Source organism: Solanum pennellii, chromosome 3 (genome assembly GCF_001406875.1).
Source record: "Solanum pennellii chromosome 3, SPENNV200".
Lineage (NCBI taxonomy): Eukaryota > Viridiplantae > Streptophyta > Magnoliopsida > Solanales > Solanaceae > Solanum > Solanum pennellii.
The window spans coordinates 71683591-71709671 of NC_028639.1; the positions used below are offsets into that span (position 1 = coordinate 71683591).

The following is a 26081-nucleotide window of genomic DNA, read 5'->3' on the forward strand; positions in this document are numbered from 1 at the left end:
GATGATTCATGAACATTGTGCGGCGGTCGGTTTATGTGTTTTATTTACTCACTATCACACTATTATACATATGATGAAAGCCGAAATCTATGACTTCTCAATTGTTTTTTTTTTCAACCTTTTCATATTTGTACTAATCTTTATATATAAAAACCTAATTAATTAGTATATGCACAGCTACAATTATTCACTTTGCTTTCACTCTAATCTAAGTTTAGCTTTTTTTTGAACTAAAATATAGACTGTTTTTTTTTTAATAAAGCTTCATAATGACAATTCCATGCACGTTTTCATGCAAAAAAGGGAAGCTTACATCATTATTTTTCAACTTTTGGAAATTCATGTCAAAAGGTGAGTTTCATTTTGAACTATACTAGATTCACAATTTTTCTGTCTTTTATTTCAGGCCTGAAAGCATGTTCTTTTCCTCTTTTTGGATAGAAACTAAAGTTGTAGTATTATATTGCGTTCGGAGTCAAAAGGACAACTTTTTTCTTTACCCACCAAATCGATTTGGATAACTTTTTCTCAATTTTAACATCGATCGCAACATAGTTTTTCTATTTTAATTTATATGTCCCTTGGTACGGTGTTTGATGACTACTTTCTCTGTTTTAATTTATGTGTCCTTTGATACGTTGTTTGATGACTAGATACAAAGTTACAATAGCTTATTTTAGAATATGTGTAGTGTTGGATAATTACTTGGCTATTCTTGATGGTGTGAGGTTTTTCTATTTTTAAAAAATTGTGTGAATTTTGTCTATAAATTAAATAATATCATTCCATGTTTAGAGTATTTTTGAATTGATCATTTAAAGATTGATGTAGAGAAAATTGTTACTCTTAATTATTCAGTGTTTAAATTTAATTAAATACAAGGAATATTTAGTAATCACATACTATATGCATTCATATTAACACATTTTTAATCTTAGAAAAAATTCAAAAGTCCGTAGCATTCACACTAGGAAAGTTCCTACAAGTAAAATTATGTAAAGTATTTACAAGTATTTTTTTTTTTATGTAAAAGGTACTTGAGCACAATTGATAATTTAATTTCAAAAAAAATGTTGCAATAGAATTTAAGACTAGATTCCCTTCACTTAGCATTAATTAATTAATAAATAAAATTTAAGTGAGTGCGGCGTTCCACATATTTAATACTATGCTTCTATAGTCTAAGTGAAAGGAATTAGGCAACGTTATTTAATTAGTCCCCACTAATTACTTGTGTGGGCCCTACTTCTTAATTAATTACCTACACCTTGCCATGCAAAAGATGCAATTAATTAATTAATTAATTAGTACTAGCCAACTTAGTTAAGCTAGCTAGCTACACATAATCAAAATTCTACTCGCTATGTATAGCTCCTTAATTAGGCATCATTACGTATATATATGCTCGGACTCTCCAATAATGTTATCGTAGCTTTAAAAGTATGAACAACATATATAGTATATATGTAGCTACGTACCATTTTATTAAAATGAGCAAAACGCTACGAGAAATTATTTATGCATTACTGATCATTATATTACGAATAGGGGGTAATACTAAATGCAGAAATTTAAAGGTCTGTAATATCCTTTTTTCTTTTAAAATAAATTGATTTTGTCCCTATTTTTAATAAAAAGATATTAAAGTTAAAAAGGGTAAAAATGTCCAAAAAGATAAAATAAATAGTGTGTGTAATATGTTACTGGCCAAATTCTGACTAAATTTTCGAGCCAAAATGATTTTTCCTTACCAATAATCCTTACGTTATAATCCCAATTTAATTTGTTTTCGAACTAAGCAATCCCTAGCTAGAGGCGAAGCAAGGATTAGGAGTTTGGGGGTTCTAAATTTTATTAATAATCGTCAATCAACTTTGTTAGGAGTTCACAATTAATATACATAAATATTTAATTAATTTTCTAGTACAAATTAGAAATTCGTCCGAACCCATAAAAACCCCACCTAGCTCCGCCTCCGTCCCTAGCTATACACATATTTCATAAATCGGGAGGAGTAAAGATCTAATTGAAGACTAACCTTAATCCTTAAAACACATAAAATCACACACCATTCATATTTTCCCATTACTTCACCACCATATACATATAGTTCATAATGAATAATAAACTGAAAGATAAAAAAAAAAAATTAAGCCCCACAATATAATAAAACAACAAAATACGTAAAATACATCTCTCCCCTCCTTATACAATTAGCTCATAGATTGAGACAACACATATTTATTTATTTCCTTATATTCTCAACAGTACACATCATCACATGCAAGTCTGATTCTTTTTCATGATCCAAGCATGTGACAATAACGAGACTCGAATTCAGGACCTAGCTCTGATACCATATTAAGAGTTACTTTCCATGCTTATACTCATCCCAATTACTAGAATTTCCAAAATGTGATCCAGAATATTTCATAAAATCTTCTTCGTCTTCCTCCTCTTCTTCTTCTTCGTGCGTAGTTATAACTTGTTGCTGCTCCTCATGATAAACTGGAACTTCCATTGATGATTGTGAAATATCAAAAGACTGATAAAAAGTATTTGGTGAAACATCGAAATTTAGATCAATATTATTGTCACTACGAAGTAATAAATCAGCATAGTGATGAACATTAGGGTAATTTTGTTCAGATGTGTTGTTTGATGACGTGGCATGTTGATTATAGTATTGGAATTGTCCTTGAACTCTTTCAGGGAAGTTGAGTTTAGCTTTGTTTCCTTTGAATCTTAGAGCAGCTTCATCATAAGCAAGTGCTGCACCTTCCGCTGTTTCAAAAGTACCTAACCAAACCCTAGCTGCCTTTTTCGGGTCCCGAATTTCCGCTGCCCATTTACCCCATGGTCTTTGACGAACTCCTCTATATCGCCTTCTTTCTGAATTAAATAACAAAAGTTCACATGATACACACGCTCACTTCAAAGCTTCCAGGTGAGGGGCCAACCAATAAAAATAACTTAAATTTTTAGACGAGATAGTATTCAGGTAGAAATAATTCAGATAGAAATAAGAGAATATATATGTATATACCTTGATCTTGAATAGACGATTGAGATTGATTTTGCTGAGTGGATTGTGGAATTAGGGTTAGTGGATTAACATGCACTGAGGAGGAATCACCACTAGCTGAAGAAGAAGAAGAGTTACCAATGACTTGAGAGAGAGCAGAAACCATAGCAGACATGTCATGTTGAGATCGAGCTGATGAGTATATTGGGAATATATTACTAGTGTCTTTTTCATCCCTTTGATCATTATTAGAGCTTGATCTTTTCATTTCTTTGATCTAAAAAAAAAAAACATTCAGACAAGAGCTTAACTAGAAGCTATGTTACTAAAAATTAGTAAATGAGGTGAGAAAAAGGAGTGGAGCTAGGAAGGAGGAGTGAAGAAGATATTAGGGTTTACTACACTAGCTTTTTTATGTACTTAATGTGAATACATACTAGTTATGTGGAAAAATAATATACTATACTATATACAGTCCAAGAGCACAATATTCAACTTTGTCTGCTTTCTTCTTTTGTTTTATTTCATATGGGACATCATAATATATATATATATATATATATACTCATTACATTTCGATTTAAATGGAACATTTTGACTAAATAAGCTGACTTTAATAAGCAAAAAGGATTTCTTTTCCCTGAAAAACTTGTGGTCATAATATGTGTATGACTTGGAGTTGGGTACTAATTTTTTAAGTGTTCAAACTAGGTTTTATATGGAGTACATCTTATGGTTTGAGTAAAATATTTTTTTTAAGTATTTGTTCATAAGGCAAGAAAATAAAAGATTTAACTTATGATTTTTGACTCTAAGTTAAAAGCTATATGAATATTCAAAGACACTAATAAAAAATTTTCTGAAGGGTAAAAGTATAAAAATTCATGTTGAGTTTTCAGAAATTTTAGAAGTATGCCATTTTTTATAATTAAAAAAGACATCAGAGAGAAAAATCCAAAATTTTCAATTTGATTTAGTAGTGTATTAGTTAATGGTAGAAGAAAATATAAGAAAAAAAACAATAGTTTAACCAAGAGAAGGTTATGGGAAATCAAAGTTTGAAATACAATACCTAATGTAAGATTATTTCATAAATTGCTTTCTTGAGGGATTTAAAATAGGAAAAAATTTATAGTTACTGCTTACAGCCTTAAACATGACAGTTACAACGGACAACTGGAAGGTAACTGTAACAGAAAGGAGATTAGAATTTGCAAGTATAAAGGGCAACGGAGTTGAGTTTTTCTTTTATCAACAAAATCAATTACAAGACTATGCTGATGAAAGATATCAGCTTAATCTTCTGGGCAACATGAAGCAAAATTTATGTACAAGTCTTTGTATGATCGATCACAAAGTCGGCTGTATCTTTCTGGACCGCATGTATTCCAACAACTGAGAAGGTAATTCTGCTAAAAGTGATTGAACGACTGAGACATCTCCATCTGCGAATCGAAGAAAAGGCATCACATCAAAACAGATGCATAATTTTCTGAAAGCTCTTGAAGAATGCTTGAAATTTATAATATGACCTACTTTGTACATCACGAAGGGGAACAAATTGTACTATATCACGAACAGCAACACGTCCAGTTGTAGATTCTAGTCTCTCTCCTTTATCAGCATCCAGTATCTGTGAAAAGTAATCCACACCGGAAATGATCCAATACAGTTAATGTAAAATGGATGACATAAAAAGAACCAAGTTGTTGCACTTGCATACCTCCATTTCCTTAAAGTCTGCACCTCCAACCCCAACAATTAGAATTGACAATGGCAAATCCGCTGCTTGAACAAGAGCGTCCTTTGTTTCTTGGAGATCTGTTATTACTCCATCCTACAAGTTTTTCTATAATATAATCAGAACAGGAAGGAAGACATGGGACATTCAGTTATAAAAAGAAAACGTCCTGAATGAATTAACACAAACACAAATTTAGATAGAGTTTGATTTCCAACAAAAGTTGAAGTTTCTAGTTTCTCTACATTTTATGCAATCCACTGAAATTTATTCATTGGAAAGCATAGGGGTATTATACATATGACTGTGAAGGGATCTATAAACTATAACTCTGACTGGTATAACTCAAGGCGATAACAGATGATGGTTAGCACTTCACTTGAAAGGTTAAAAAAAGATACTCATCAGGAAAACGGAGGATGTACCGTGATAATTAGTAAAACGAAATACTTCCGCTCATTGTTCGTCAAAGACTGACTTGCTATATGTGCAGCAGAAGTAATCACTGGTCCAAATAAAGTTGGACCTGCAAGTGAAACATTATGAAGGGCACTAATGTATGCCATCATGATACCCTGGATTCCTTCCACCTAGAGTTAAAAAAAGGGCTGAAATTTATAAAGCTAAAGCAAGTCCATAAAATGTGGAAGTACATAAGGTTCTTTAGGTACCTCACAGTAAGTACTGCTACCGTTTAAGTTGAAGCAATGAGAAACTGGGCCATCAATTGGCCGTGCTCCAAACCCCCAAGCAGGAAAACGTTTGTCTGAATCATAAAACTGCAATACCTCCCCAACATCCAGGATTGCCTGAAATTGGGATTCTGGTAAGTATCTTACTTCATATGAAGGGAAATATCATTACAACTGAGAATATTTTCTTACTCTCTGATAAGCATTTGGTCGTCCTGAAGGGTCAATATAATGTAATGAATCAGGGAGCCGTGGATTTCCATTGGAAGCTGGCAAACAATAATTCAGGCAAAAAAGAATACAGGCTCAGATACAAGTTAAGCAAGATTACAAACATTAACCTACAGATTTATTTTTTTAAGAAGGGCAACTGTGTAACAAAAGGTTCATCATCAAAAAAATAATGAGCATAGGTCACTTATTTTTTCTGAAAAATAATCGCCTGTGTATACATACGATACAGAAAATTATTGAGAAAATGTAATAATTTTCCAGGGTCTTTTGCTAAGAGGGGTGGGGTGGGGGGTTAGGGTAGATCAGGATGAGTTCACATCAATAACTCTTGTTATTATTTATGGTAATAATAATAAGTAAGAGTTGCCAATGGAGGCAATAACCTTTGGTGTCTCAATTCAGCCCCCCTGTGCATCCTAATAAGCAAGAGGTTGGAATTTGTCTAAATAAATTGTACCATTGATGAAGACAACAAATATGAATTCCATGCTTAGCTATGGAAACAAAGACTTGCGAGAATCTGTTTATATATATGTACATATCAATGCACAACCACATACCAGTAAAGTCAATGGCCACCATGAAGTTGAGTTCATAGCCAAACGCCAAGTAATCAAGGAATGTATACTGTATTTTCTCAGAATAGCTTTCCACGAAAAGTTGGCTCTTTAGAACCTGGATAGAAATCCAGTGATTGTCATGATTAAATAAGCTTAGCTGGCAGTTGTGTTGTCTGATTAACGAGCTCTTTACCTTGTTTTCTTGTTTTGGTCCCATAGCAGTTGGTATAAAAAGATTTGCACCAGTACCCGCAGAATGCAACTTTTCTAAATCTAATAGTGACTTCTGAATCTTTCTGACAATCAGTACAAATATGGTCAGCTTCCAGTCTGTAGAGGTCAGAAATGAAGAAGAGACTAAAACGCTTACCCAATTAAACTATGCTTGCCATTGCTATTGAAGTCATAACACTCGATAATTAATGGGTTCTCCTGCATCAATTCAAATGTTTCTAAATGCAAAATCAAAGAACAAATATTGTGCAATGCGTCATACCATATAGAGTAAATAATTTCCTCAGGGGAAATATATTATCAATCACATCTTTTAAAATAAATAAATTCATAAAGTATAGCCCCTCAAAATCAAAACAATTAGATACTTCGATGAGTAGAGTTCGTTTCTATAATACAGAAGGTAAGATCCCATACATCTGCAGAATCCCATCAACACAAGATTTTATTACTAATGCAATCATCAAGTCAAAAAGACACAGCTGATTTCAAGTTTTAGAGAATAGATGGGCGAAATATTTTCTGTAAGAAAACAAAAGATCTGCCAAAAGTGAGTTTGGAAGTTTCATCATTTGAAGTATAAATATATTCTTCTGCAGAATTCATTTGGAAAAATACTAGCAATGTTTTCTGAACTTGCCGAAAGGCCTAGAAAAAGGTCAGCACATTGCCCTTATAGCTCATAAGATACCTTGTTTACTTGGAATATCATATAGTTCCCGACCAAGAAAAGAAATCATTAAATGATTTTTACCCTCTTTTTCAGGGTTCTATTATCCCAGGAAACATAACACAATCTTAAGAAAATAGAAAATTGATCACTCAAAAGAGCATTCTATTGTACCTTACTTCCAATTTGTTGAATTTTCAAGAACACCGGTTTCCAGGTGGGTGAATGATCATTTTTCATCACTTCTGTTTTGCAAATTGGAACGACAATTCCACTTTCAGTAGTTTTGGATACCACCAGAAATGGATCCTGTCAAACGCAGAAGAATTATGTATATCAGCAATTCAGCATCATATGATTCAAAATGATAATAGATAATACTATTCTGATGAGTTTGTACACTTTTTGAAAACAAATCCTTCGATTCCAATTCTGAACATCTTAATTTCAACTCCACAGTAGTTTTTGAGCTGATACTTTCTTCAGCAAAAATTGTAAGCTTGCCAAACTTCCGTGCATGTGCTTGACCAGAAAATTGTTCGCCACATACAAGGTCCATGGTCAGGGATCTGTCAGATTTTGTGACAATCTACAAAGAAATATGTTTAACACTCATTTAATTAATAGAAAAAATAATGTCACAATTACAATGACATAAACTAAAATGGCGAACACCAGAACTTACTTGAATCCAAAGATAGTTGGAAAGAATAGTTTTAAGCAAGTTACACAGAGATGAAATATAAATAGGTTCAGTGCTTGTAATCTAATCCGACAAAAAAATTCATAACCTCTTGAAAGATAAAGTAAATGGTGAGTATGAAAAGGCACATAGACAACACTGTAGCTACCCACCAACAGGAAATTCATATCGAATAGTGGCAAAAATGTTATTGCACCCAAGTAGGTATTGGCAATTGGACTGTGAACAATCTATTCCAGGTCTCAACTAAATAGTGGAACGCATATCCATAACCAAGTACAACACAATGTAATTACTAGAAAAGACTCAAGGTGAAATGTGTCTTCGCTTTACTGTTCAGTCAGCAGACCAATAACAGCCTCGGTAGTAAACCCGTTGTCTACACTTCTAGCAGAAAACTATGGCAATAATACAATTTCAGGAACAGAAGTTGTGATGGAAAAAGGTTGAACACCTGAGCCAATGTGCAACTGCCCTCACCAAGAAAGTCCTGCTCCTCCAGTTTAAGCATCTGCATTAATTATATAAACTTCCATGATTTGTAGGATCTTTTCTGTGAAAGCACTTGAATGAGCATTAAAAAGCAAATGATTTTATACCATGTATCCTTGCATTTTTTTTAACAAAATATATAACACATGACTGTATCTTGTACTCTCTAGTAGCATTTGCAAAGACAATGCATTAGAAATTTTCTATAATAGGCAAACAAAAGCAAATTCAAAGCGTATGATGGGGTGCTCATTTATACGCTGTGAAACTATTTTCCCTAGCTTTGATTAGATAAGAATGTAACATAGAGCAAGAGAAAATGAAACCATAAATCTGGTTAGTTGTACAAATTATTCTTACTATTGATCTACTTTTTGTTTTAACTACTGATATTATCCACGGCGTACGTGAAGCAGTGACTCAATTTGAAAGATAAACATCACGGAGACAACTAGCTCCTAAGAAATGGAATATGTAGGACTTCTGAGACCAAGTAACTGCAAGGATCTCAAAAAGAAAAGCTCTCTTCAAATATTTAAATAGAGGGGATACTTTTCACGTCTCGCCAGAGATGCCAAAAGAATGGGATTGTCCCATTAGAAGAAGACAACAAAAAAGTGGCACGCGTAACTTAAAGTCAAGTGAGGTATGTCTAACTTAAAGTCAGGTGCATAGGAAATAGTCAAGGTTCTGACTGTTACAGCAACATCAAGAGAATTGCTTGAAGGTTTGGAAACCTTCCGTAAAAAGCGAAAAACATGGCAAAGCTACAATGATCTGATTATTTTTTAGCATGCTACAAATACGAACTGTTGTTTTATGCATCATTTGTGTAAGTTATTGAAGGTGCATGTACACATTATATATGCAGCTGTTTTACAACAGGGGTGACATGTTGATTTCAAAATCAAGCACATATAGCAGCAGAGTAAACAACAAAAAAACATGTATTTGGACATTGTAAAGCACTCAGTATATAGCACATTAATCTGTTCAAAACACACTTCTTTTAAGTCTTCTCCATATAATCAGCTTCAAGGTTCATGTAAAACATAAATAGCTGTGCTTTCTATTCCGTGTTATATGACATACCTTTCTTTTTAGTTTGTCCCGAGAAGAAATTTTTCTATATTTAACTCTGTAATTTTAAACTTCCTATTTTACTCTTAAAGGCATGCTCTTATAACCATAAAAATGGCATACATATTTAAGAGCATAAGTTCTAAGGATACTTTTGGCATGTGTGAAAAGTCTTTTTATCTTTTCTTAAACTATGTTAGGAGTCGGACACCACAATATGAAATATAGAGGAAAGTCCAAATTTGCCTCTGAAAAATCTGGATATGCTTAATTTTGTCATCCAGTTCACATAGGTTCCTCCATACCCTTGCCATCAGCAAATCATATTGTATTTTCCCTTACCATTAACTAAGCTCCTATATAAATATCTTAAGACTCCATAAGTGAAAATTCGTCGAGAAAAAGGAACCAAATTTACTCTTCAACTTTTGTCTATGATTAATATCACCCTCAAGTTGGAGTGGTGTTTAAGATCAAGGGCAAAAAAGTAGACTTTTCTCCAATGATGGGGTGGGGGTGGGGGAGGGGGGAATATTACAACAAGATTCTAAGAGCAAAGTTGCCCAATTTCGGATGGACACAAATTAGATGGGTTCCCCTATAAAATAAAGCTGAGAGAGGATTAACTATTTCAAAATTGCAGGTTCACCTGATATGATGGCCACCGGTCAATTAATAACAAGACAAGGAAAAACTGTCATTATCATTAACAAAATTTTAGAGGGAGCAACATAAATACCTTGACATCTTGATTATGAAATTGAGTGTCAATATCATACACACGGAACCTGAAATAAAGGCAAGCTTGTCATATAAATGTATTTGCTTGACAGAAACTGGGAAATGGAGTATCAAGACTCACACCAAATTCTGCACCGTCTCAAAATAATAAGCCATAGTATATTTTGTAATCCACTTTGGGTTCAATGAGTTCAGAACTACTTCAGTACGGGTGAGCTCTTTCAATGAACCATCTTTTTCTTTTGAATAAAGAACTGCCATAGGGTCACTCTGTAACAAACAAATCCTCAGTTAACTTAGTAGCATGTTTATATTTTAAAGGAAGTACGTGGACTTTTGTTCACAAATGCAGAACTATGAAAGCAATGAAACTGCACAATATTGATGACTTACCCCCTAGAGTCTATAATGTCCAAAGCTAGTAACATGTCTATATTAAAAGATGGACTACGATGCTTGAAGATCAAGATGTCTCATATTGACAAGGGATAATTCAAACATCTTTAAGAATATCATTTATAAAAAACAAAGGGTTTAAAGAGAATTCGTACTTTATAAAACTAAAGCATTTCCAAAGTCCAAAGAAATAGTTCCCAGAGAACTATGAGTGATGCTTAGCTGAGTATACTTCTTATAGATAGGTGGACGTTAGTCCTTTTAAATATGAAAAAGTACTACACAATATCCAAACACAACTTAGCCAGTCAAACATCAGATAAGCTTAGAGCATACACCACACAGAAATCAAGAAGTTCTAGCTGGTCCAGGACCTAAGTTGCTCGAACACGGGTGTGTGTGTCCGATATGATGCGGATCTAGAGGTCGGATCCTCCATGATTCAAATTTTAAGATTCGGGGGTATGTATATGGATGCGATGATTCAGCTGCAAATAATCCAAATATATAAAAATAAATTACAAAACATGCCTAAACTATTTACAAAGAAAGGCATGCACAAATCTTTGAGAGCAAGTTTGAATTTGTAATTATTATTTAGTACAAATGTATCTATGTATTGTTTTTTGGTTTAACATGGCTATTGCAAATGATATAGAGGCCAGAATAGACTTCTTGAGTTCATTGTACATTCAACAGCGATGTTGAATCGTTAAAGCACCTTCTGGCTGCAGACTTCTTAAATACAAATATCTTTTAATGATAAAAACACATGCCTAAATTATGATTTCACCCTAGCTTTTGTTTTGATTTCAGCAACCATTGTGTTGACCCATGAATTTCTCTATCGATTTTGGTCTAAGTACCGAAAAATTGATTGTATATCCAGTTCGTTTCCAACACACACCCATATCGTGTCAACACAGGTGCATGACACCAAAAAAGAAGAGTCTCTGCAACTTATTCCAGGACTGCAAACCCAAAACACAGTGTACTTATTATGGGCTTGTCCAGCAAGCAATATTTTAGAAGTTGCCTGTACAAAGTAAATCAAAGACAAAAATGATATCGAGATAGCAGGCACTACTCGTATTACATGAAAATAACATCTATGCTTGGTACCATTTTCCCAAGTATAGTTCCATAAATTATATGGTATACAGGGTGTCTTAGAAGTTAGATTTGGAGAGTGAAGAACATTAGGCCGAACAGATGATATTCTGGGAGCGTCCATGTATGTAACAATACTGACAACACCTGTTCGGAAAAAATAAAACAAATTCCGAAGCAAGCATTTAATGAACCCTCATATTGGAAAATTGAAGCAATTCTTATTCAACAACATTATTATTTAGAATAAATAGAAGCCAACAACCATACTCAACACTAACAAAGATGATGATTCATACAATACTCCCGTTATACTATATTACAACACATGAAAGTCAGCACTATCATCTACATAATCTAATACAAGTCAAATAAGCGACAAACCTTGGAAAGCACATCACGATCACGTAAGCTGGTAGCAGATAGAGACAACTGCAAATGTAACAATAAAGAAATATATGGTTTTTTAGATCAATACTGAAAAACGAAGAGTAGATATTAATTGTAGATAATGACCAAACCACTATAACGGTAAGCAGTTTGTACATAGTGATAGAATTGCAATATGATGCTGCACAATAAAACAGCAAATGAAGACCTGCATTATCAGTGTAAATATGGAGTGGATGAGGTAGCTTGCTTCACAAATAACTGCACCGCGATACTTATCTACTCATGAAAGTAATAGGTAAAAGAATATATTACCTTTCATACTTGGGTTGAATAGGTACAAAAGTACTTCCATCTCGTGAAGTGTTGTCATATAAATGGAACAAATTGTTAAGATATCCTATCTTGGTATCGGCTACGGCTATTGTTTAACTATAGCCATTAAATTGTACTTATTTTCTTTCAATCTTTTAATATCAAATTTGCGGGAGAATGTTGGAGATATTTTATGTTAATATTACAAATAATAATATTAAATTGCATGAAATTTTATTTTTAGTGGCTACATTGGTGAAGGTGGCCATAGTTTCGTGTGTATATCTTGAATCAACTATCTTATGATCAACCATTGATTAACCCAATAATAGGTCAAGTTATTAACCACTAACGGATGATCGCAAGTTCTTACAACTTCATTGCCCCACTAAACTCTTACTTATTCGATGTAAAAAATTTATTCTTATTTTTTTTATAACCGAGAAATATGCCTATGACCCGCCCCTTTGGACTAATCACAACCTTCTAAACTCGGTGGATAATAGGTCCGCCCATCTATCCTTCTCCACTTAAATATTGGGCTTTGCTTTGCATGGTGTGGGGCTTGAACATGTGACCTAAGCCACAAATCCTCAATCCTTTGCCACTCGAGCTAGGCCTTGGGGGCTTCTATGCTTATAAACAAGAGTTTTTCTGCCTCATGATGATAATTTAAAAGTATAGTATTGTGCATCAAAAGTTGTGAGAAAGAAAAAGCCTAAGCTTAAGCCTCCAACATATATCCCATAAAAGAGAAGGTATTACTTGGGGGAGAATGTGTCTTTGTACAAGAGCTTTGGACTCAACTAGTCCAGAGTTTGTAGAGTCTAACAACATCGGACTAGTTGTTGTATCCTAGTTCCTAGAAGAGACAAGTTGAAGAATGAATGCTATACCAATGAAAATATAGTGCATTAGGCGGTGATCTTCAAAGAGAGCATGATATCCATGTCTCAACCTACAACATTTGTTCTTTTTCTTCTTTTTTCCAATTGTACTAGTATTTAGTCAACATTGACAGGCATTCAGTTTCATTCAGAAATAATCTAGATGAAAGTTTCAACTGCTCACAATGAGTACCTAGTTATAGTACGAGTCCGGATGTAAGGAGTCCATGTCCATTTCAATCACCAATTAAATTTATAGAGGGACAGCTAATCGAGCTAGTGACTCTGTAATCACGGAGTAAGTCAGTTTTCAAACGGTCAAATGCTAATTCAACTTGGAGTCCAATCTGGTCAATGGAATTTTCTTCCCAAATTATCTCAATTCAGCCACAAACTGGTAATACAGTGACAAATATAGTGTAGTAGGCCTGAATGTGCTTAAAGAGAGCAAGATATATGTGTCTCAGTCTCACCCTAACAAATTTGTTTGGTTTTTTTCTTCTTCTTTTCAATTGTACTTGTATTTTGCGACATATACAGGCATCTAAAATCCATATATAATCTCGCATAAAATCAACCACTCACAAGAATTACCTAGCTGAGTCCCTGCCTATTTTCAATCACCTAAGGGATATCTAATCAAGCCAGCTGATTAAGTCAATTAACAGTCAATGCCTATTAACTTGTAGTCCAATCTGCTCAAATGAATTTCCTCATCCATGTATATCATAATTCAACCACAAACCGAGAAACTAAATCCTCAAAATTAATTTTACACTGGTTAACAAAACATAGAGAAAATGAGATGTGCGTTATAATTAATCAACATTGAATGAAAATCAAAGTAAATAAAGAGAAAGAGAAAGCCAAGTGCCTCGATCTGAGAGTAGAGGCCTTGGTAACCGCGAGACTTAAGGAAAGCATCAACGGCTTCGTTAGGGGCGTTTGGTTGATTTCCTTGGTTAACTCCGGTACCGCCGACTGCCGTCTGTCCACCGGCAACATCAGAGCAGCAATTTCCCATGGCCGCCGCTTTCAAAGAGATACAATTTCTCTCTCCTTAGCTGTGTTGTGTATATATATTTGTAACGGCTGTTCAACAATGGATTTTAGCAGAAGAGAGACAACTTTGTGGGCCACCCCCACTGACTCGGTTTTTCCGTTTAAACAAAAGCGCGTTTTTTCAAGATTAAAATTTTAAGTGTTTCGTTCGAAGAAAAATAAATAGCGAGTAATAACTAATAAAAAGTATTGGAATAATAAGTTTAAGTGTTTCGTTCGAAGAAAAATAAATAGCGAGTAATAACTAATAAAAAGTATCGGAATAATAAATATTCTTTTATTCTTAATTTGAATTTTTTTTAATTATTGAGTCCCCTTATAGATTCACATATTTTATTGCTCATCAATGTATAATCTTTTAATCTTTGAGATTAATTCTTTTAAAGTTTTCGATTTAAGATAAGATATCTAAGTAATGTTCATTGGCATATGAAACCCAAAGACTCAAATTTCTTCTTTCTTGGTCAACAACCAAGTCTGCATTTACAACAAATCTCTCTTTCTTATTCTTGGATAATGCTTGTTTTTACAAGCACCTCCCACTTTTTGATAAACCAAAAATCAAAAAAAATTAATTTGTATTTGAGTCGCGTACAACATATTTAAGGGAAACACTTTCTATTTAAAAAATTTTCATATTCAGAGTTCCAAATCAACATATTTAATTAGAAAAGAAACGACTTCATTCACTGCATTCTTTGTATTCAAAATCTTTTTCTATCCAAAGATTTTTTTTGTTCTCTTCCAAAATTAATTTTTCTCAAAATATTTCAATTAGATGCTCGAATCAACTGACTTATTCCGAATGAACTTCTCGACTCTTAATAATATATTGTTCCAACTAGACACTTTGGATCAAATTTTGAAGAAAAAAAAATTATTTTCATTCGTCTATTAAATAGTTAAATTAACCATATAAAATATGTTATCTCCTTTGACTATACGCATTAAGTAAAAATGCCTAAGGTTTATGGTAAAAGCGAATGTGTATACCTTTTATATTTGTTAACTTAACTAGTTAATAAACGAATGAAAACATACTCAAAAGATCTTTCAAAATCTGAATTAAAAGTGTATAACTGAAACAGTATATTAGAAGTTGAAAGATTCAATTAAAACCTAACTTAATTCAGGTATCTAATTTTGAATAACTAAATAATAGTTACATGCATAAATGAAAAATGTCCAGCGCTAAGTGACCCTACATGGTGATTAATAATTGTATTAGTTTAGAAATTAAAGAGCATGTGAATTGACATGTAAGCATTGCAAAGCTTTTTGGAAACGTCACTTTCTAATCTGCTCCACTTTGTTGCATCTAATTATATAGAAATTGGAGAAAAATAGAAAATGTGTTAATGGAAAATAACTTGGAGAAAAATAGAAAATGTGGGAAACCAATTGGAGGGAAAAGGAAAATTTATTTCTCTCGTATTGATAGAAAAAATGAAAATTGTTATTCTTATACTAGGACACACTTCTTTTAGTTCTTAAAGGGTTAAAGAAGAAGGTGTCCCCTCAAGCTGATTTGAATTTGGCAAATGATGTGATTGATTGATAATAATTTTAGACAAAAATTATTTAATTGTTATTCTTTCTCTTATAAATTAATTCAGAATGTTATTTAATTAACAATATTAATTTCGCGTAACGGAATTTATTTGAAATTTGTGTGCAACAGTAAAGTCATTCTAAAGGGACTTGTTCCTTTCGAAAAGACATTATCTTTTTCAAAAAGATACAGCGTTCTGCAAAAACACCTTTGTCCAAACAGACGCGTTCCTTGCTGCAATTGACTATAAATAAGAGGCTTTTCCCTTTTTCATTCGCTGGAAATTTTTCCTCTCTACATACATTTTCTTACAAAAACAAAATTATCGATCGACTAAGTTTGTGTGTACTCTCGTTGTTATTCTTGCGTTCGTTAAAATTAGTGAAGTTTGAAATATCGCCACTTCTCTAATAGTTAATTCATTTTATCTTGAAAGAAATTAATATGTAACCGCAACTACTTGAGGGGATTAAATATCTCAAGGAAATACGGTGAGTTCTGTGGATTTAAATTTTATTTTCCTGACTTTTCATCTCCTTTTTTGACTAACCTGATACATGAGATAACACTCTTTGCATGTCCACGAGTAAAGAGAAGTCTTTTTCGATGTTGAGAGATATCCTTCCCTATTTAATAAATCATAGAAAGCACATAGTAGTTTACCAGACAAATTGAGAAAATTACTATCAAATTGACACTATTTTTTTTATTAATAAATAAATAAATAGACAACAACACAATCATCATCCAACTAATTAGTCTTTTCTTTACAAGAAAGCAACCAAAAAGCCAACGTCTAAAAATTAATGAAGTGATGTATACGTCTGGCAAGCCTTTTTTACTTTTTAGAGTATGATTGGTGTAGACCTAGACCTCTTCATGGAAATTCATTCGTTTATTGAGAGCAAATGTAAAGCATTTTGCCCACGCCACAACACTCAATATTTAAGTATTAATTTTTGTCGAAATCTTAATAGCTCAGTTAGCTCTACGAAAGCTTTCACCTTGCTTGTGACGGTTCAATTGTAACCGCACAGCCCAACCCCAGCAAATTTACCCTTCCTCTACCTCAATTTTTCTTTTTTTAAAGAAAAAGGTCTAGTTTCTGGTCAACTATCAAGGCAAACAGGTAAACCAATAGAGATGGGAGTTGCTGGTCATAGTAAAGCAGATATAGTTAGATAAGATGTGAATCTGACCTAATAAGACGAATGGCATCCTAATTTTCTCTGGAAGAATACACACTTTTGGATAAAGGTTGTGTGTCCGGGACAATATCTTTTCCGTGCTGCCACAGATATCAGGTAACTCAATCCACAAAGACTAGATGGTAATAACTACTCTATTTAGTGTCTGGTTTCCCTTGGTGGTGCCTACAGCAGTCAACTAACTGACATACCTATGTGCTAAAAAAGGAGGTAAAATGTTTCTGAATGGTAGAGAGCCTTTTTCAACAGCTTCTGCATTCATTCAGCCCGAATACGGAGTAAGGCATAAGAAAAGATAACACTGCTTAACTTTTCTTTTTTAATCACCGCAGTATCAGAGTCCACACCGTGAATTTCTTTGGTCTAAGACCTCAATATTCTTCCCAGTGATCGACTTTCAAAATGAATGGGAACAATGAGTGCTAAGAAAGAAAGGGAAAACATCTCTTTAAGCACCAGAAGCAATATTATGAAATCCAATGTTCAAGTCAGATGATATAGAAATGAGGACTGGGAGGGCGTGGTGCCAAACAGCTCTGAACACTCGTCTATTATGAGCTCTTATGGACAGGCAAGGTTCATGAGAATTGTACCGTATATCAAATATGTGAATGGCAGGATCAACTGAGCCAGATGTAATGTACAAACCATCAGGTGACCAAGCCTGATTTATAAGAGCCGAGTGTGAGTCACTGCTCTCCTGTTTCCACCCAATGGTGTGAATCTCTGCTTCCCTTGACCTAAAGTCAAACAAGCGAAGCTGCTTCTCTAAGGTCCTGCAGTGGATTAGAGAAAGCAAAACGAAAATATATCAGCTTATTTAACATTTTCCTGATCAAATCATATATGCTTTTAAGATAATAATTCAAGTCAGACTTGTGACATGATGAGAAAATTGTTACAAAATATAAAACAGGTTTTACACTACGACAACTAAGCCTCAATTCCATACATTATTTCAGGTTTTCTATGTGAATCCTCAATATCCATTTCACTCATTACCCCTTCTGTTAATGGCATAATTTATAAAGAGAAATTAGTGCTTTCTACATTTTCAATATAAAAGGTTCTTTACATTTTCTACTAGCAAACAATATTTAAACAAACTAAAGATTCTTGCCGAACACCAGCCCAAACATAAGTGTACCAATAAAACTAAACATTGATCGCAACTAGTTGATATCCCTGATAAGAGGATCTTTCACTTCCATCATTTATATCCTTAGCTAAGTTCATGCAGAGTCTTGAGAGACTAGCTCTTTTCTGACATACTTCACCCACGTGATTTTTGGTCTAATTTATCATCTTTTTCTTAAAAGAACCAGTACACACACAAAAATGTAGATGGTAACCTTGCACTAAGCCACTGCTATAGAATGAAGTTACAAGTTGTGCAATTCCCCATCATATCTGACATTGCACATACGCAAAAATACGACACATTGTGTGCTTTGGAGGACAAGTGAATGGGAAATAGCAAGAAAACCCATTACTATGTAAAAGAAATATCTACATAATGAAACATGCACATAATGGAAATAAAGGATATAATATGCACATAATGAACATGTTCATAGAATGACCATAATGATAACTTACCCTGTCTGAATCATAAATAGGTTCAAGTCACATGGATTAGGAAGAACACTCATGCATTTACTTTCTACTTGGTGCTTGTAACCAATTCTCTGAGCTGGTAAATCAAATCCAAATATACGCTTATCGGCACCAGCAGACATCACAACTTTCTTATGCTGCAACCCGGCAACTCCAATTACAGCAGAAGAATGTTGGCTATGCAACTCTTTAGGCTTCCATGAATGTTCTCCATCTTTATAGGTCCACAAGATAACTGCATGATCACAACCACCAGTAACAAAACAGACCTCCTTCCATGGCATGAACTCTATGTTGTTAATGCTTCCTTTGACATGGGGCTTATCCTCCAAGAAATTCACTTGCATATTCTGTTAATACACCAGGATATCAGAACAGAGGACAGATAAAATCTTAAAAGTCTTTTGACAAAATAGAGTATGCAAGAGATACAATCAAACGTGACATAACCAAGTGTAAGGCTCGAAAGCATGTAATTGTGAGAATGACAAAGACAAGAAAAAAAATGCACCTATAGTTCATAGAGTTTAGGCTGGAGGAGCAGCATGTAAGTATCGGTTTACCTGATGGGTTCCCGCTTCCCATGGTATCTTATCTTCAGTAGAGGGAAGAGATCTGAGTTTTTCTATGTACTTGTTGTATACTTGACAGAGGACATATTACACCCCTCTTGAATGTTTACTTTTTGACTAAGGAATAAAAATCAAACATGCTGGAACTCTGTCATTTTATACATTGTTTCCTTTTGAAGCAAAATTGTGCAATTGAGAAAGACATCGATCCCTGAACCTTACAGTAATCTCCACAGTCTTTCCTAAGATTTTAAATCATGATTTACGCATGTTTCTACCACAATAAACCTCGTCCTTAAGGCAAAACTCGTCAGTAAACATGGTAATACTGCACTGAAACCACTCTCTAACTCTTTAGCCATTTATCTCCTTCTGAATTTCTTTTATTTCACTTTATGAGATTCCATAAAATATTATAGTGTGCATCTAAAAATGTTTTAAGAGCTGTACACACTCATTGAGCATTCAATAATCAATAATATAGAGTGTAGCAGAGAAACAAAAACAATTAACAAGTGTAGCCCAAGGATTTTATAGTTAGCACTGGAAATAAAATCAAATTACGGGTTTGGACATATAAGAAGGAGAATAGATAGTTTTCTATGTTGTTGGCTTTATTGATCACAGATGAATGAGTAATCATCAATCAGCAAAATAAAAAACTAGCCCCAATTAGCATGGATTACATAACCAAGAACATCATAAGTGACAAGCAACAAAACAATGCTCCTCCCTCCCCTAACCCCCCTCCATCTCTCTCTCTGTGTTGGTGCCTCTAGATTGCGTTAATGAGGAAGGGAAGTACGAGGGTCCTCAATTTTTGATGTAGAACAGTCAAGTGAATACCACAAATTAGGCCAGTACCCTCAAAGATGAAAATTTCCAAAAACCATAAACAAAATTGTTGTTTATCCTACAAGCTCTCACTCAAAGAAATTTTTGTTCCGAGTCTTTTTTTATCCTTTCATCTATTAACCCGTTAGAAAATACATTCTCATGCACCACCCTATGCACATATAGATTAAGATTAGAAGTGAAACAGGATTTTATCATATGTCATGCCCATGCACACAGGCTTTTTCAATCATGCAGATTTTACAGTGATGATAATTGCCTTATAACTTCATAATTTCCTAGAAATACCTCTTTTCCCTTGTTAAGATTCAATATTGAAATTTGTGAATCCCCCTCATCAGCGCGGTACACCGAAAAAAGACTTTTTCCTTCTGGATGCCACGCTACGTCTTCTGGCCATCTTTTACACTTGTGGGTAAAGCAACGAGTGCTACTTAGAAGATTGGCACATGACCTGAATGTCAATGCAACACCGCATCAAAATAGAAGCATTTAGTGATGCAAAGGGAAGAAAAAATAACATTTTTAAAGCTATTGCTTATTAAGTGGCAGAAAAAGATGCAGATGCAGATGTATACCCCCTGTCCTGCACCTGCCACAAGTTGACAACCCCATCCAGCGCACTGCATGTTAAGGAACTCTGAGTGAGCATTTCTAAACAACTAAGAATATATTAAAGACCAAATGGTTCCATTCGATGCTGAAAGTTGAAAATTATATGAGAAATACTAATAGGCTGTTCTATACATACATATATACATATATATATATATACATATATATATATATATACACATGAGAGAGAGAGAGAGAGAGAGAGAGAGAGAGAAAAGGGACAAGCTCTGCTCTACAGTTGGTCCATCCATAATTCATTAAAGATCTAGAAGCAATAAACAAATGCATCCACAATCACAATTGTCATCTACAAAGAGTGGATAAACTTCTAATCTACCTGCTCGCAAAAAGTTGATCATTAGTAGGGCACAAGACAATATTTCTCAGCTTTCGTGTGTGTTGACTAGGTATGATACTGGTTGTCTGACATTGTAGCTTGCTTGCTGAAGAGGATCTACCTATCAATGGAATCAGCTCTTTATGCTCTATTTGTTCTATATTCACAAAGCGAAGATGAGAAACAAGCTCGTCAGATGGTAATTTTATATGAAAAAGCATTTGCATAGTATGTTTGAGTGCATGTTAGCACATGCTAGTATCAGTAGATCAGATGTAACAAATATAGCATTACCAGACTTCCTTTTTGTTCCTTTATGTTTAATGTCAGGAGCTCTGGTGTCAGGAGGGGTTTTCACGCTCTTATCTGCTTTTGACCTTACAATACGAGTGTTACGAAAAGAAAAAACTGAGCCTCCAGCACAAGAGTCAGAACAACATGGGGTGGGACTAGATTGTTCTATCTTCAAATGCTGAGAACCCTTTGCTTTCATGTCAGGAATGATAAATAGTGGTTTTGCTTGGGGCGGCTTTCCGGAATCATCATTGTTTTTCTGAAAAGGTCTTGCCAATTTTTTATAAAGTGTTGAACATTTCTTAAGTGGCACAATGTTGTCTTTGTCAGGTTGAGGTTCACACTCAGAGAGGCTTTCAGAAGAATCATCACTTATATGAATAGGACTCATGGATCGTCTTTCGACTTTCACTGCATTCAAGTCATTCCCATGATAGCTTGTGGATGTTGCCACAATGGCCTGGCCCCGGAGGCGAGCAAGTTGCTGTTGTGCCTCCTCTAAGTTCTTTTCTTTTTGTTCAAGCTGTAAGAATTGAAATATCAGTTATGGTTCCAAAGTAAGAGAAAGACCCCACACTATTCCAATTTACATATTAAATCAGATATGAATCATCTGCCAGGTAACAGCATACATTCACCAGATATCCCCTCGTGAGAACGCAAGAAAATAAATAATAAACCCACTTATTTTCCAAGAAAACATTCCCCTACGTACCAAATACATCCTAAATCCACTTATCAAGAATAGTATAGTAGGGTAGACACTTCTGTACATGCACATACATATACACACCACACTCCACACAAAACTGAAAGCCCCCAATAACAGAGACACATTGAAGTTCACTATTCTAAAAAAAGCTCAAAGCAACAGAAATTTGAAGGCTTGTGAGATAAAGCACTGATTTTGGAGATTAAAACCCTTTTAGAGGTTCTGTAGAAACCAATAACTTTGGCTCAAACCCTCAATTTGTGTTTAATATGTCAATACCCAGTAACCAAAATGACCCATAAACTAAAAGTCTGGTTCTTTCCATTTCAACTAAAACTTCATCACTAAATTATCAAAAAAAATCAACCTTTAAACATACCCACATACAAAACAGTAAAATTCATCATTCAAGCAAAAACAAAAAGAGGGGAAAATCCAAAAAGAATTAAAATGGAACAAACAGAGCAGTCCCCTCTCTACATACTCCACCAAGTAAGAAACTTTAAAGCTTCAAACTTTCACCCATTACCAGAATCGAAAAAAAATGACATTAAATCATTCAAAAAAAAAAAACTTAATTAGGGTCTGAGAGAAGATAAACCTCACAAGTATAATAAGCGATTGCTCTTCCAATTTTTTCAACATTCTTCGTACGTTGTTCAATCAGATCCAACAGCGCTTCTTCTTCGTCCCTTCTTATACCCTTTGCTTCTTCTTCCCACATTTTTTCCCTCTCTTCTCAGTGTACTGTTTGCAGTGCTTTCGCTTTCCACAAGTTCAAAGCTTCGAAGATACCCGCGAAGTGTACTGGGGCTATATATTATAATCGAAAATTTAAAATACATTATTAGTAATTAAATTAACTAGAGTTCTCCCTCCATCTAAATTTACTTGTCTATGTATTATTTTAAGATATATCATAATATTTATCTAGTTTATAAAAGTAATGAATAATTAATCATTTATTATAAATACATTGAATAAATGAATAGTCTATAAAGTTAATACATGAACAATCATTCATATTTACTACGATACATGAATCTTTTTGAATAAGAATGTATTTATTTATTATGATACTTAATATGGTGATCTTTGGAGTGTTTTCTCAGAGTTGTTCATTCACTATTGTAATGTATACATATGAAACTTTACATATACTTGAATAAGAAAAATGTCTTCTCTTACGTCTACTTCTCTTGTCTTCTTCTTATAATCTTAATTTTATAACATTATTCTATATTTATTTATTGATATTTAAATAACTTAAATTTAATATGGGTTATTTGATAAAATTACTTTTATTATTTATGAATTTTTTAAAGCTTAACTCTTATGTCAAATCAACTAACGGAGGATTATTATTGGATAGATAAAATAATTTTAAAAACCATGTTATATGATTGATTTGGCGTACAATTTTAATACTTAAGAGTATAGAATAAAAAAATTGTTCTTAGATTGATCTTGAATATATAGAATTAATATGAATTTTTATTTGCTTTTTTGGTCTCTTGTAAGAAATTTTAGTAGGAGTATGTATCATGTGGTGTGATGAATTTATGTTTATAATTAGAGAAAATACATAAAATTAATATTAAAATTGTCACGAATTTTTAAAAAGACACATTAACTTTTCAATCATCCTATTATCTTAATAAACAATTTTTTGAGCAGATATAATTATATTATTTTTCGTCCATCTTAAAGAATAGTGTGTACTCTCTCAAAGAGAGTGAGCATTCTAAAATAACTAATATAATTTTATTTTTATAAATATTTTATTATAAAATATTTTTTTTTATTTTTCATATTATTTTAATTTTTTTTCCTTTTTATTTTTTCTCTTTCTTTCTTCTTTCTTTTCAAAAATTCATTATTATCTCCATTAATTGAAGCTCCTTACTTTCAATGTCATCATTTTTACCACAATTTCACATTCCTTTTTTTTATTACTATTAGTTTTACTCTCTTTAATTTTAAAATTTTATCTAAATATTTTATTACATTTCGAACAATTCGATAAAACTCATTAGATTCCAAGATGATTAGGAAGTATCATATAGTTTTTTTATTCGATTTCAATTAAGTTCTTTCAATTTTTGAGAAATTAATTGATTCTTTTAAAATTATCATTACTAATTTTGAATTTATATGAAAATGAGTAGTTGATGATACCTTCAAAATTTTAATTTTTTTTAAAAAAATAATTAATTTTGTTATCAATAATTCAATAAAGTCTTAATAATAGTAAGAATTTTATAAAAGAAATTTGATCGGAGAAGAATAAGAAAAAGAAAAGAAAAAAAATGAAAGGGATGAATCACTTGAAAGTGGGAGGTGGAAGATGAAATGAAATTTAAGATATGTCAAAATTAAAATTCAAAAAGTAAGAGAGAGAGAGAGAAATAAAGAAAGAAAAAGATAAAGGAAAAATTTAGAATGAAAAAAAAATTGTATTTTAATTAAATTAACACGTGTCATGTAATGATTGGTATGTGAATTCACTTGCTTCTTAAAATTTGGAGCGAAAAACTATAAAAATAATATCTGTTCAAAATTGTTTAGTGGGTAATAAGACAGTCGTAAAGTTAAGGTGTCTTTATGAAAATCCGATACAACTTCAATGGTGATTTTATGTTTTTTCTCTTATAATTATCTATATTACCTTAAAAGCATAAACTCCAAATTTAAATGTTAAATTATTATAATATACTAACTTAGCTTGTGACTTTTTCAATGAGTTGTGACTTTTTTCAAAGGGTTGTAAATTTTTCTAATGAGTTGTGACTTTTTTAATAAGTTGTGATTTTTTCAAAAAGTTGTTTCTTTTTCAATAAGTTGTGACTTTTCCAAAGAGTTGTTTCTTTTTCATTAAGTTGTAACTTTTCTCAAGTGCTGTGACTTCTTGGAAAGGTCGTGATTTTCAAATAAGACACAAAAAATATTTGTTCATAACTATCCTTTCTTACTATAAATATAGCGACTTTCTCTAATTTTTCAACCATAATTTTTTCTCTTCTTCTACTCTTCTTTTTCTTGTATTTTAAATTTTTTTGTGTAATTTATTGTCGTTGAGTGATTTCAACGTTTAGTGGAATATGAGGTACCATTATTCTAATGAATTAAATCGTTCTATCCTAAGATGTTATATTACATAACCTCGAGATTTGAGAAAAAATAATTTAATTTTAATGATATAATAATTATTTTTTTGCTTAATATATACATTCATGTAATGTTCCAATATATGAAGTTAGCATGATGTAGCCTAATTTCATTTGTTTTTTTTAACAATTCTTTTGTGATTTAGATATATGATTCTGAATAACTTTTTCCGTAATTTAGAGAATTGTCAAAATTTGTTGTTGATTCTCAAGACGGAAGAATGACTTTATTTATCAATGTCACTTATGTGATTTAGACTTCCAAAAAGTTTGTTTCAAAATAATTACTACTATATAAACTTTCCCTATTGTTTTACTTATTTACTATCAATATTTTAGTATTTTAAACGAAAAAAGTTCATGTAACTTGTAATATTTCCCGTCGAAGTTAGTATTAGTTTAATTTTTATTGTTTATTTTATAGTTAATTTTATGAGATAAATAGTTTCATTAATGCAAATATATATTTATATTTAGGTATGTATTTTAATTTAAACTAAAGTATTATATATGTCACAAATGTATTATCAAATTCACGAGATGTTGTTTCGACAGTTGTGTAATTATATTGATTTTTTTTAACGTGTCACGTTATTTAACACGTAATATTAAGGAAGGCATTTCATATATAATGATCAACTTACTTAGTTTTATTTTATTAAAGATTTTAAAAATAAATAATTAATGTTGATTTCTTTTTTATTATTAAGGTGACGAAGAATCAAATCACCACTATATATAGTAGACTAAACCTTGAGGGATTGTGGTTTATTTTCTACCAATGAGTCTTTTCCTTCACCGCTGACATGTGACCAACGCT

General features: G+C 32.7%; 3 protein-coding genes and 1 long non-coding RNA gene across 6 annotated transcripts; 1 reads left to right on the forward strand and 3 right to left on the reverse strand.

Moving 5' to 3' along the window:
• The first annotated feature begins 189 nt into the window (after positions 1 to 189).
• LOC114076470 lies at positions 190 to 3357 on the forward strand. The gene is made up of 2 exons (XR_003577426.1): positions 190 to 351; positions 3102 to 3357. It is a non-coding gene; the product is annotated as an uncharacterized LOC114076470 (long non-coding RNA).
• LOC107013814 (ethylene-responsive transcription factor ERF114-like) lies at positions 2040 to 3319 on the reverse strand. The gene is made up of 2 exons (XM_015213688.2): positions 3047 to 3319; positions 2040 to 2892 (listed from the first exon to the last, which is right to left on the reverse strand). The coding sequence occupies exons 1-2, from the start codon at positions 3291 to 3293 to the stop codon at positions 2369 to 2371; spliced, it is 771 nt and encodes a 256-aa protein (XP_015069174.1). The 5' UTR covers positions 3294 to 3319; the 3' UTR covers positions 2040 to 2368.
• Positions 3358 to 4103: 746 nt separating the features above from the next.
• Positions 4104 to 14408, reverse strand: LOC107015093 (protein BONZAI 1-like). 3 transcript variants are annotated; one of them, XM_015215262.2, is made up of 16 exons: positions 14145 to 14408; positions 12063 to 12110; positions 10294 to 10442; positions 10171 to 10219; positions 8314 to 8370; positions 7557 to 7745; positions 7331 to 7465; positions 6623 to 6684; positions 6446 to 6548; positions 6253 to 6367; positions 5651 to 5727; positions 5438 to 5575; positions 5192 to 5356; positions 4749 to 4862; positions 4562 to 4658; positions 4104 to 4470 (listed from the first exon to the last, which is right to left on the reverse strand). In XM_015215262.2, the coding sequence occupies exons 1-16, from the start codon at positions 14292 to 14294 to the stop codon at positions 4376 to 4378; spliced, it is 1743 nt and encodes a 580-aa protein (XP_015070748.1). In that variant the 5' UTR covers positions 14295 to 14408; the 3' UTR covers positions 4104 to 4375. The 3 variants fall into 3 exon arrangements, with proteins under 3 accessions (XP_015070748.1, XP_027771361.1, XP_015070749.1); XM_027915560.1 differs by lacking the exon at positions 5192 to 5356; XM_015215263.2 differs by lacking the exons at positions 4104 to 4470; positions 4562 to 4658 and having other exon boundaries at positions 4749 to 4874.
• A 2975-nt stretch (positions 14409 to 17383) lies between these two features.
• LOC107013032 lies at positions 17384 to 22875 on the reverse strand. Its single transcript, XM_015213017.2, has 7 exons — positions 22696 to 22875; positions 21383 to 21905; positions 21089 to 21245; positions 20715 to 20759; positions 20425 to 20590; positions 18692 to 19059; positions 17384 to 17868 (listed from the first exon to the last, which is right to left on the reverse strand). Exons 1-7 carry the CDS (start codon positions 22816 to 22818, stop codon positions 17541 to 17543), a joined length of 1710 nt encoding a protein of 569 aa, XP_015068503.1. The 5' UTR covers positions 22819 to 22875; the 3' UTR covers positions 17384 to 17540.
• Between the last annotated feature and the right edge of the window lie 3206 nt (positions 22876 to 26081).